We start from the raw sequence: 12,053 nt of genomic DNA, 5'->3' as shown, positions 1-12,053 counted from the left end.
ACCACGGTCCATTTGCTTCGCCAACATGAATGGCAACCTTAGTTTTGCCCTGCAGAGTAGAATGATGTCAGAAATAATCAGAGTGGCCATTCCAGACGGTCTCTAGGTCCTAAAGATATTTAGAGCTGAGAAAAAGCACACTCAGATGTCTCAAGAACCAAAGGAAGCTGAAATTTTATCAAGGCAAAATTTGAAATTAGCACAACATGGTAAATCAACTCTACTTCAATAATAAATTAAAATGCAAAAAAAGAACTCCCCCCAAACCAGAGCAAACAAACAAAAAAACCTTTCTGGAATTTGGAATTAAAAAGGTGAGTGAGCTAAGCTTAAGAGACTAAGAAAGAAGTAGGATGCAGGATTTGTCATGTTAATGCATTGCAATAGGCAAAATAAGCCTCAGACTCTTATGTTTTGACTTTTTTTTTTCCCCTACACACTGAAACCAGCCTCGGGCTCTAAATCCTCCCAGTCAACGGTTCTGGATTACAGAGGTGGACAAGACAGCTCAAGGAACGTGAGCTCTGCAAAAGCAGCATCTCCAGACGCCCTTGTCTGGTTTTGTTCACAGAGAGACCTGAGTTGGCACACAGTAGGTGCTCAGGAAGTAGGTGTTGGATGAGTCCTTGGCAGAGACAGAGACTCGGAGACACAGTTAAAGACAGATGCAGAGAGCTGGGGGGCAGACCGAAAGAAGAGCCCGGATGGTAAGAGGCCAGGAGAGGCAGCCCCGATGGCCTGGAACCAGGGAGGGAGTAGGCACCCTTCGGGCCCCCACCCAGCGCCCCATTTCCTGAGGGGCCAGGAGCCACCCACCCGTTCTCCCAGCCTCTTGGCTTCCTTCCCCATTGGCGGGTGGCCCTGCCCAGCTCTCACCCACACCTGGCTGTAGGCAGCAGTCTGTGGAAGGCATCTGCGGGGGCCCCTAGACCAGATCCCTGCCCCTTTCTGCCCCCAAGGCACCAGGTCCTGGATGCGGGTCAGGAGGAGGCGTGGAGGGGGTCCCTCGGTAACGTGGCCGGAGTCTTCCTGGCCCCAGATGGACTGCGAGGGAGACAGGGGGACAGAGAGATGCGGAGATATACGCACTCAGTGACACAGAGAGAGAGGGAAGGAGGGAAAGAAGAAGATGAAGATCCAGAGACAGAAATAGAGATAGGAGACAGGGAAGGGTAGAGTCAGAAAAGAGAGAGGCAGCAGAAAAGCTACAGAAAGAGACCCGGGATGCGGAGAAAGAGAGGCTAATTGAGAAGCACAGAAACACATAAAAGGCACGAACAAATGCTGGAGGTGATGGGTACATTTGTTATCCTGGCTGGGGGGATGGTTGGATGAATGTGGGTCAGAACGCATCACGTTGTACATATTGAACATGAGCATTTTATCGTAGCTCAGTCATACCTCAATGAAGCTGTACGAAATGAAGCAGAAAGGGACACTGGTTGGGCGCCTTAATACTGAAAGGGACTCAAAGATTCCAAGGCAAGCGGAACACAGCGAGAAGCCTAGAGCAGAGGGAGGAGGGCAGGGGAAGCCGAACGAGAGAAGGCGCAGGGAAGACGGAAAACCGAGCCCAGCGCGCCTCCGAGAGGGCGAGGCGCTGGGTTTGGGGCTCGGGGAGGCCCCGGGGCCAGAACTCTGGAGACCCCTCCCCATCCCGGGGCCAGGGAGGTAGGGAGTGGCTTTCGGGACTGGGTGGGGGGGATGTTCTGGGGGCGGAGGTCGGGGGAAGGCCGGAGGAGTGGTTGCTAAAGCCCGGTAGGGCGCCTCACTACCCGGGAATGCGCCCCGGGGATCAGTAGGTGGTTATAACCCAGGCCGGTGCCAGGAGCCGAGGAGGAGGAGAAGGTGGCGGCTGCAGGACCGCGGCGGCGGCGGCGGCGGCGGCGGCGGCGGCGGCCTGAGAGTCTGCGGCTGAGCCGGGAGCCGGGTCCCCACCCCCCCAGCCCCCACCTTGGGGGACGCGGCAGGTGAGCCCTGGGGAGGGGCGAAGGGACGCAGAGACGGCTTCGCGTGGGCTCTGGTCTGGGAAGGATGAGTCCGGGTCCTCTCTCCATCCCATGTCCATCCTCGCTTGGAGACCGGAGACGGGAGGATGCTCCGAAGTCTAGAATTTTCCCCTAGCCTCAACTCAGCACTCTGGGTGGACCACGTGCTCATGGCCCCTCTCTGCTCTGAGCAACAGGGTGCAGAAGGAGATGGGGGTGGGATAAGTGGTCCCAGAATCACCTGCCCACCTTCTTCTCCCCCACCCACCTCCATCAGGTGCAAAGACCATGGCCGCAGCAGGAGCCCCCTGGTCCTGGATGGTCCCTGCACTAATCTCAGCCCTGATTCTGGGGGCGACAGGTAACCAGGACCCCAGTGTGTGCACACAGGCCAACCGTGCTGGGGCGGGGTGGGGAGCTGTCAGGGACTCTGTGATCCAGGGGAACTCCGTGTGACTAGTTATGGCCCCAGGGTCGGGTGACTGCGAATCTGCATTTGTGATTGTGTGTGGCGGTGGGACTGCCACGTACGTGCGTGTGTGTGTGTGTGTGTGTGTGTGAGTGTAAGTGTGTGTGTGTGTTGCCTTTTCCCATATCAAGTGACTCTCTGTGACAGGTGGGACTACCCTTTGAGACTGTACATGTGATCGTGTGACTGAGTGTGTGTACATCTAAGACGATGTGTGTGTCTCAGTGATTGTGTGTGTGGCTGTGTGTGCGCTGTGAGTGCTACTGCGTGCGTGGCTGTGTGTGGCTGTTCGGCTGTATGGATGCCAGCTGGTTTCTGTCCCTGCATCACAGGATTGTGTCTGACAAAAGTGCTTGGCGCCGTGAAAATGTGTGGCTAGGGGCCTTCAGGTAGCCATCTGTGACTGTGTGATTGTGGCTGGGTGCAAGGTTATCGGTGGTTATGGGTGGCGCTCTTTGTGATGGCTACAGGTATTGCTCACTGGTTTGACAGCAAGGAGATCAAACCAGTCGATCTTAAGGGAAATCAACCCTGAAACACTCATTGGAAGGACTGATGCTGAAGCTGAAGCTCCAGTATTTTGGTCACCTGATGCGAAGAGCCAACTCATTGGAAAAGACGCTGATGCTGGGAAAGATTCAGGGCAAGAGGAGAAGGGGATGACAGAGGATGAGATGGCTGGATGGCATCATTGATGCAATGGACATGAACTTGGGCAAACTTCAGGAGAGGGTGAGGGACAGGGAGGCCTGGCATGCTGCAGCCCATAGGGTCACAAAGAGTCAGACACGATTGAGTGACTGAACAACAACTTTGTGTGGCTGATTAAGGCTCCATGTATGGATGACTGTATGTGGCCGTGTGTTTGTAGGATCTAGCTCCCTGACCATGGATCGAACCTGGGCCCCATGTATCGGGAGCTCGGAGTCTTAGCCACTGGACCACCAGGGAAGTCCCCATGACTGCGTGTTTATAGGGGTTGTATGTGTGACCACACAGTGGTGTGTGTGGAGTTCCCATCCCTCCTGTGACAGACCAAGTGTGCGGAAGAGGCTGTCACCATGAGAGAGTGGCTGTGTGACAGTGAATGAGGCTAGGTGACTTGCCCTGTGTCATGCTTGGTCCACAGAGCCCGTCTAACCTTGTCACTATGCTAATGTGCTGTGTGCAGAAGTGAGGGGCAGTCTCTACATGTCTGTGCACAGGGTAAATATATATATATATATATATATATATATATATATATACACACACAGGTCACTAAGGTACTGTGTGTGGGTGAGTGAGATCGTGTGAGTTCATTTCAGTCACTCAGTCGTGTCCGACTCTTTGCAATCCCATGGACTGCAGCACACCTGGCTTCCCTGTCTATCACCAATTCCCGGAGCTTACTCAAACTCATGTCCATCAAGTCGGTGATACCATTGAACCATTTCATCCTCTGTTGTCCCCTTCTCCCACCTTCAATCTTTCCCAGCATCAGGGTCTATTCCAATAAGTCAGTTCTTCACAACGGGTGGCCAACGTATTGAAGCTTCAGCTTCAGCATGAATATTCAGCTCCAGTGAATATTCAGGACTGATCTCCTTTAGGATGGACTGGTTGGATCTCCTTGCAGTCCGAGGGCCTCTCAAGAATCTTCTCCAACAACACAGTTCAAAAGCATCGATTCTTCAGTGCTCAGCTTTCTATATAGGCCAACTCTCACATCCATACACGACCACTGGAAAAGTGTCAGCCTCCCCGGCATGAGTGTACTTGGGGAGCGTGTGCACCACGAGGCAGAGCTGCGTGTGGGGATGATTCATGTCGCTGTGTGTGTGCATGTCTGACAGGCGATGAACAGGCGATGGATGACCAGTGATGGAGTAAGGCATCTGGGTCTCTTCGTGCAGGTTTGTGTGAGGAAGAAGGGTGCACATTTGTGTTTTTGAATTCACAAAACAACCCTGCTCTCCACCGCCCCACTCCGATGAACCCTTTCCCCCTGCCCCAGTCTGAGCACTTTTCCTAGCTCTGCCCCTTTTTCTCAACCATACCCCTGGTCCAGACTTTGTCCACACTGCGGCTGTGCCCCTCCACCAAGAAAGCCCCAGCTTCTCTGGGTTTACCTCCTTGGGCCAGGTTCCACCTCCAGTCCTGGCTACAGTTCCTAGAACCCAGCCCTGGCCTCTTCCTCCAACGTCAGGACTCTTTATAGAATCACTCCTTCACGTGACCCTGGCCTTGGCCTCACCCAAATCGATTCCAAGCCCCATCCACATTTCAGGCCCTGCCCACACAAGCCCAGACCCGGCTCTCTCGAAGGCTTGACTTCCTCACTTTTGGAAACTAGGCCCCACCCCTTAGGGCCCTAGCCCCGCCCCTCATCCGTCGACTGGCCCCGCCCCCGAGCTCCATCACGCCCACTTTCCGCCCCCAGACCCGGTTCTTGCAAACGATGTGGCTTCTTGCGATGACCCGTCTGCCATGGGGCCCTCTGGGAGCACCCAGGACCTCAGGCCCGGGGCGACGGAGGACACCCGGGCGGATGAGAGCAGCAGCCGCATTGTGAATGGGACCGACTGCGAGAGGAACAGCCAGCCGTGGCAGGGTGCGCTGTTGGTGAGATTCAACAAGCTCTACTGTGGGGCCGTGCTGGTGGACCCGCAGTGGCTGCTCACGGCTGCCCACTGCCGCAAGCAGTGAGTGGGGGCTCCAGGAGGAGGGCTGGGGGAGGGGCATGGGGGGGGGTCTGGTGAGGATGGGATGGGGTCGAGGGAGCAGGAGGTGGCAGAGTTGGGGATGGGATTTAGAATGGAGCTGGGGAGGAGAGTGGGGCGGGGATGATGTTAGACTGGGAGGGGGTTGTGGTAGGGGATGGGAGTTAGGGATGAGCTGGATTTAAGGCTAGAAATGCAAACGCTGGATGGTTATGAATGCAAAGCAGGAGACACAGGAGACGCGGGTTCGATCCCAGGGTAGGGAAAATCCCCTGGAGGAGGAAATGGCAACCCGCTGCCAGTATTCTTGCCTGGAGAATCCCATGGACAGAGGAGCCTGGTGGGCTACAGTCCATGGGGCTGCAAATAGTTGGACATGACTGAGCAACTTAGCATGAATGTGAGATTGAGGATGGCTGTATTTGGGGTTGAGAATGCATTTGTTCATGGTTTTTGTGGGGGGCTTCCATTGTGGCTCAACTGGTAAAGAATCCTCCTGCAATGCAGGAGACCTGGGTTTGATCCCTGGGTTGGGAAGACCCCCTGGAGAAGAGAAAGGCCACCCATTCCAGTATTCTGGCCTGGAGAATCCCATGGACAGGGGAGCCTGGTGGGCTACAGTCCATGGGGTCGCAAAGAGTCAGACACGACTGAGCGACTTTCACTTCACTTTCTGTGGGGAAAGGATTAGAGTTGGCGCTGGGGACAGGCTGGAGATGCGTTGCCATTGTGACTGGGGTGGGGTTAGGCAAAGGGTCGGAGGCAAAGATGGTGTCGGGGATGGATTGAGGATGGCTGTGACGTTGGGGGTAGGTTTGGCATGGGATTTGGTATTGCATCTGGGGGTCGGGATCAGAGTCGGCGGGGTGATCAGCACCCACCTTCCTCAGATTTTTCAGAGTCCGTCTTGGCCACCACTCGCTGTCACCCATGTATGAGTCCGGGCAGCAGCTGTTCCAGGGCATCAAATCCATCCCCCACCCTGGCTACTCCCACCCCGGCCATTCCAACGACCTCATGCTCATCAAACTGAACAAGAGGATCCACGAGACTCCGCATGTCAGGCCCATCAACATCGCCTCCCGTTGTCCCTCTGCCGGGACCAGCTGCCTGGTGTCCGGCTGGGGAACAACCAGCAGTCCCCAGGGTGAGTGTTCGGGTCTCTCTCGACGCCCGCCTATGTCTGCCTTCTCCCCTTCTCCATCTCTGAGCACTCTGCCCCTCCCCCGTCTTCCTCACCACCTGCCTCCACTCTGCGGTCTCTCTTTTCGACAGTTACCTTCCCCAAAGCCCTCCAGTGCCTGAACATCACGGTGCTGAGTGACGAGCAGTGCAAGAAGGCCTATCCAAACCAAGTCGATAACACCATGTTCTGCGCTGGGGACCAGGCGGGCAGAGACTCTTGCCAGGTAAGGCTGGAGACTTCTCCATTCATTCAGCTGATACACACCGAAACCACCTATGTACCTGGAACCTTGCTGTGTCCTGGGGACCCCGTGATGATCAAATCAGTGAGACCCTCTGTTCCCACAGAGCTCATATTCTGGAGCAACGCTTTCAAGTAAAACATCATGCGAGCCTTACGGGTAATTTTAAACATTCCGGTAATTACATGTAACTTCCTGGGCTTCCCTGGTGGCTCAGACAGTAAAGAATCTGCGTCCAGTGCAGATTTAATCCCTGGGTCAGGAAGATTCCCTGGAGGAAGGCATGGCAATCCACTGCAGTATTCTTGCCTGGAGACTCCCATGGACAGAGGAGCCTGAAGGGATACAGTCCATGGGGTCACACAGACAGTCAGACACAACTGAATGAGTAACGCTTTCACCCATAGTTACATGTAAAAAAAAAAAAAAGTGAAAACAAACAGGTGAAATTAACTATTTTAATAATATAGTTTGGGATTTCCCTGGTGGGCCAGTAGTTGAGAATCTACCTTGCATCGCAGGGGACATGGGTTTGATCCCTGGTTCGGGAAATAAACTCCCACATGCTGAGGGACAACTAAGCCCACGTGCTGCAATGAAGACCCAGCAAATAATAATAATGATAATGACGATAATAATAATAATGGTGGCTCAGTGGTAAAGATGCGCCTGTCAGTGAGGAGACAAAAGTTTGATCCCTGGGTGGGGAAGATCCCCCGGAGAAGGAAATAGCAACCCACTCCAGTATTCCTGCCTGGAGAATCCCATGGACAGAGGAGCCTGGTGGGCCACATGCAATAATAATATACCCTATTTCATCCCATGTATCCTGCTGCTGCTGCTGCTGCTGCTGCTAAGTCACTTCAGTCGTGTCTGACTCTGTGCGACCCAATAGACGGCAGCCCATCAGGCTCCACCGTTCCTGGGATTCTCCAGCCAAGAACACTGGAGTGGGTTGCTATTTCCTTCTCCAATGCTTGAAAGTGAAAAGTGAAAGTGAAGTTGCTTAGACTCTTTGCGACCCCATGGACTGCAGCCTACCATCCTCTGTCCATGGGATTTTCCAGGCAAAAGTACTGAAGTGGGGTGCCATTGCCTTCTCCTATGTATCCTAAGTACCACCATTTCAAAATGTAATTAATATGTAAGAATTAGGAATAAGGTGTTTTATATCCTTTGAGTCTCATAGTAAGTCTTTGAAAGCTAGTGTGGATGTTTTTCAATGGTTTTTCTTTTTCCTGTTTTTTTTTTTTCTTGTTTGCTTTTTGTTTGCACCAGTGTGTCCTTTCCCACTGACAGCATATCTCAGTCGGGGCTAGCCATGTCTCAAGTGCTCAAGAACACCATGTAGCTAGCTAGTGGCCACTGCGTCAGACAGCACTCGTCTCAAGGGAGAGATCAAGCCTGTGTTGTAAGGACAGGCAGGGTGTGCCCAGAAAAACGATCCCACATCCCATTCGTACCACATATATCACGTGTGTTCAGTTGCTCAGTCGTGCCTGACTCTTTGCGACCCCATGGGCTGTATGTAGCCCGCCAGGCTCCTCTGTCTATGGGATTTCCCAGACAAGAATCCTAGAGTGGGCTGCCACACCCTCCTCCAGGGGATCTTCCCCACCCAGGGATTGAACCCGGGTCACCTGCACGGCAGACAGATTCTTTACCATCTGAGCCACCAGGGAAGCCCTGATACACACCACAGGTTTGTCTTATTTATGTCGGCACTTTTCAGGCAAGTGCAGTCCTAAGAGTCTTATCCCCACAAAATCTGTAGTAGGAATGTTTTCTGACAGATGCTCATAAAACATCTCAAAAACGGAAAACAGGAACTAGGGGTATTTTTTTAAAGGCAGTATTTAATCAACAAGATTGATCACAAAGTTATTGGTGTAGTCAATAAATTTTTTAAAACAGTTCTATGGTCAAGAAACTGCATAAACAGCATAATTTCAGAAAGTGGTAAGGACCATGAAGAAAATAAAATGTAGTTTTATGACAGCAAGTGATGGAAGAGCGACATACGGAAGGGTTTCTGGAAGGACCTTGAGGAGGTGACATCCGAGCAGAGATTGAATGACACACAGGAGCCAGCCTTCCACAAGTTAATGGCAAGAAAAGCATGTGCAAAGGCCCTGAGGCAGGCGGGAGTTCTACTGATTCAAAGAATAAAAAAAAGAGCCAGCATGTTTAGGGGACAGAGGTTGAGAGTGGAAGGATGAGTGGAACCCAGTGTTCCGCAAATATTTCTTGATTCCCAGGACACAGCTTCTTTATGTTCTCATGGCCACTCTATTTGTTGAGGATGACAGAAATTAATGTTACAGCTCAGGACCCTTCCCTGTAGTCAGGTCCCCAAAGGGTCTGGATGCGTGCTAAGTTGCTTCAGTCTAGTCTGACTCTGTGTGATCCCATGGACTGTAACCCGCCAGGCTTCTCTGTCCATGGGATTCTCCAGGCCATGAATAATGGAGTGGCTTGCCATTTCCTTCTCCAGGGTATCTTCCCAACCCAGGGATCAAACCTGGATCTCTTTTGTCTCCTGAACTTGGCAGGTGGGTTCTTTACCACTAGTGCCACCTGGGAAACCTCCCCCCTCCAAAGGAGCCCTCCTCCCTCTAGAGGAATGTAAATTAACAAGCTCTCTGCTGGCAGGATGTATGTTCAGTAATACTGGTGTTTAGTAAGCTGTGGGCTCAGACAGCACTCCAGACCCATTCTGATGTCTGGGGAAAGCTCCCCTACCCCAAAAATCTTACAAATGTAACAATTGCAAAAACTGCCCGGGTCCAGCAGCTTAATCTCTGTTCCCAGTTAACACTAGAAGCACACACATCTGGATGGAGGGGTTTTTATGAGAAGAAAGCACATCTGATTCAGATACCAAAATCTTAAAAAAAAAAAAAGCTTTAAATTTTGTATTGGGGTGGAGCCAATCAACAGTGTTGTGACAGTTTCTGGTGAACAGCAAAGGGACCCAGTCACACACATACATGTATCCATTCTCCCCCCAAACTCCCCTCCCATCCAGGCTACCACATGACATTGGGTTCCGCATTCTCTCCAGTAGGTCCTTATTGGTTATCCATTTGAAACAGAGCAGCTGTACATGTCCATCCCAAAACTCCCTAACTATCCGTTCCCCTTGGCATGCGAAAATTGTTCTCTAAGCCTGTGACTCTCTTTCTGTTTTGTAAATAAGATCCTGTGTATCATTTCTTTTTAGATTCCACGTAAAAGAGATGTTACTCCTCTGTCTGTCTTACTTCACTCAGTATCCAGATGTCAACATCGTAAAATACGTAGCCTTTCTGTAGCCAAGGGTAGTACCTTGGTTTTTTTTTTTTTTTTTTTCCTAAACCTCAAGTGGCTTTTTCATACCCGAATGCAGTCTGGGCGTGGCCGCTAAAAGCAAGAAGTAATAACAATCATACTAATACTATAATAATAGGAGCTAATTAATTGCCAGACACTCTTTTTAAGTGGTTCAGAAGCATCAGCTCAATTAACCCATTTAACCATTATTATTAACTCTGTTTTACAGACAAGGAGCCAAGGCTCAGAGCAGTTAACTCACTGCAGAGCGAAAGGAACTCTGCAGGGATATTAAGAAAGAGCGAACAAAAAAAAAGAGAAATTAAACCACAAAAAAGTGGAAATTTAGCGATTGGGGCAGCAGAGCTTTTTCTGCCTGGAAAACAGCATCTGCATTATAATACGAGAAGTCAGGTCGGAGGGATTTTGCATAAACATAAACAAGAAGTGACAGGAAAAATGCCGAGTATTATTATAGGAAGGGTAATTACAGGGAGCTAAGGGAATTAAGCACAGGCAACCCAAATTAGTCCGCGAGAGCGGATCCTCAATTCTGAACCCCCGGGGAACGTGTGACAATGCCTGGAGATGTTTTTGGTCATCTCAGTGTGTCTGGGGAGGGAGGGAGCTCCTGGTGTGTAGTGGCTGGAGGGCTGCTGCTAAAGGTCTTACAATGCACAGGACAGCCGCCCACAGTGAAGAACTGTGGTCCCAGTGGGTTTCCCACGTGGCTTAGTGGTAAAGAATGCACCTGCAGGTGCAAAAGCCACCGGGGACACAGGTTCCATCCCTGAGTCAGGAAGGTCCCTTGGAGGAGGAAATAACAACCCACTCCAGTATTCTTGCCAGGAGAATGTCATGGACAGAAGAGCCTGGTGGGCCACAGGCCATGGGATCGCAAAGAGTCAGACACGACTACATGACTGAGCAAGCCTGCAGAATGTTAGCAATGCCAGGCTGAAAAATCTTCACCCAGGGGTTAACGACTGCTCCTCTGCAAAAGTGGGGTATAGGTACAAGGCAGATTGGTGTCGAGGATGGGTAAAGAGTGAGGAAGGGAAAGGAAGGCGTGTCCAGGAGGAGAAACTCAGTATTCCAAGGTTGGAGGGAAGAGGGAGAAAGAAATAGAAGGAAACACAGAGACAGGCCGTGAGGGAGACAGACAGAAAAGAGGCTGGGCTTTGGGTAGAGCGGGACAAACGGTCAGCGCGTATTAGTCACTCAGTCGTGTCCAACTCTCTGCGACCCCATGGACTATAGCCCGCCAGGCTCCTGTGTCCATGGGATTCTCCAGGCAAGTATACTGGAGTGGGTAGCCATTCCCTTCTCCAAGGGGTCTTCCTGATCCAGGCAATCAAACCCAGGTCTCCCGCATTGCACGCAGATTCTATACCATCTGAGCCACCTGGGAAGCCCAGAGAGGGACAAAGGGGGTTTCTGAAGGGTGGGCTTGGGGTGAAAGAGTAATATGCTCTCCGTGTGTCTCTTTACCTGTGTCTCGCCCTCTGGTGCCTTCCTCATCTGTGTGACCCCCTCCCTCCACCTCCCCGCATCGCTGCCTCTCTGTGCCTCCCTCTCTCCTCCACAGGGTGATTCCGGGGGCCCTGTGGTCTGCAACGGCTCCCTGCAGGGCCTCGTGTCCTGGGGAGACTTCCCCTGCGCCCAGCCCAACAGACCCGGCGTCTACACCAACCTCTGTCGCTTCACCAAGTGGATCCAGGACACTATCAAGTGCAATTCGTGATTCACTCCTGGACCGGGCATTCTGGACTCCCCTCGTCCCCCCCGATCCCCCCAATCCCCCCACAAGTCCCCTTCCAGACCCCAGTTCCTTCCCTAAAATGTTGAGGTTGCTCATCCCTCCAGCGCCGCCCTCCACCTGGAGTCAAGATCCCCCTTCCCGGGCATTGGAGAGACCAGTCCTTCTGGTCGGATCCTGAATTCAGTCCCCATAACACCCAGGGTGAAGGCTGCACCTCAGTCTCCCCAGTGCTTCCTTCCTCAAGTCCAGAGTCCACCTTCTCTGCAGCTGTGACCCAGATTTGATCCCAGAAATAAAGCATCTGAGAAGCGGGCTCCGTGTGTAGTCTCTTCCTTGAACGGCCGGGCGGCCAGGAACAAGTCACTGGCCCCTCTGCACTGCCGTTTGCTCTGT

The 12,053-nt window shown here is 52.2% G+C and overlaps 1 protein-coding gene across 1 annotated transcript; it reads left to right on the top strand.

Moving 5' to 3' along the window:
• Positions 1-2,276: 2,276 nt before the first annotated feature.
• Positions 2,277-11,642, top strand: KLK5 (kallikrein related peptidase 5). Its single transcript, XM_068992518.1, has 5 exons — positions 2,277-2,349; positions 4,880-5,141; positions 6,050-6,306; positions 6,435-6,568; positions 11,487-11,642. Exons 1-5 carry the CDS (start codon positions 2,277-2,279, stop codon positions 11,640-11,642), a joined length of 882 nt encoding a protein of 293 aa, XP_068848619.1.
• The last annotated feature ends 411 nt before the right edge of the window (positions 11,643-12,053 follow it).

The sequence above is a fragment of the Capricornis sumatraensis genome, chromosome 20, assembly GCF_032405125.1.
Source record: "Capricornis sumatraensis isolate serow.1 chromosome 20, serow.2, whole genome shotgun sequence".
In the NCBI taxonomy this organism is placed as follows: Eukaryota; Metazoa; Chordata; class Mammalia; order Artiodactyla; family Bovidae; genus Capricornis; species Capricornis sumatraensis.
This window is presented reverse-complemented; position numbering and strand designations above follow the sequence as displayed.

What these genes read in the sequence shown, in the direction of transcription:
- KLK5 (XM_068992518.1), top strand. Translation starts at nt 2,277, where the DNA reads ATGGCCGCAGCAGGAGCCCCCTGGTCCTGGATGGTCCCTGCACTAATC. An exon ending in CCTGATTCTGGGGGCGACAG is followed by an intron (nt 2,350 to 4,879) that starts GTAACCAGGACC and finishes TTCCGCCCCCAG; the next exon opens with ACCCGGTTCTTGCAAACGAT. An exon ending in CGGGCAGAGACTCTTGCCAG is followed by an intron (nt 6,569 to 11,486) that starts GTAAGGCTGGAG and finishes TCTCCTCCACAG; the next exon opens with GGTGATTCCGGGGGCCCTGT.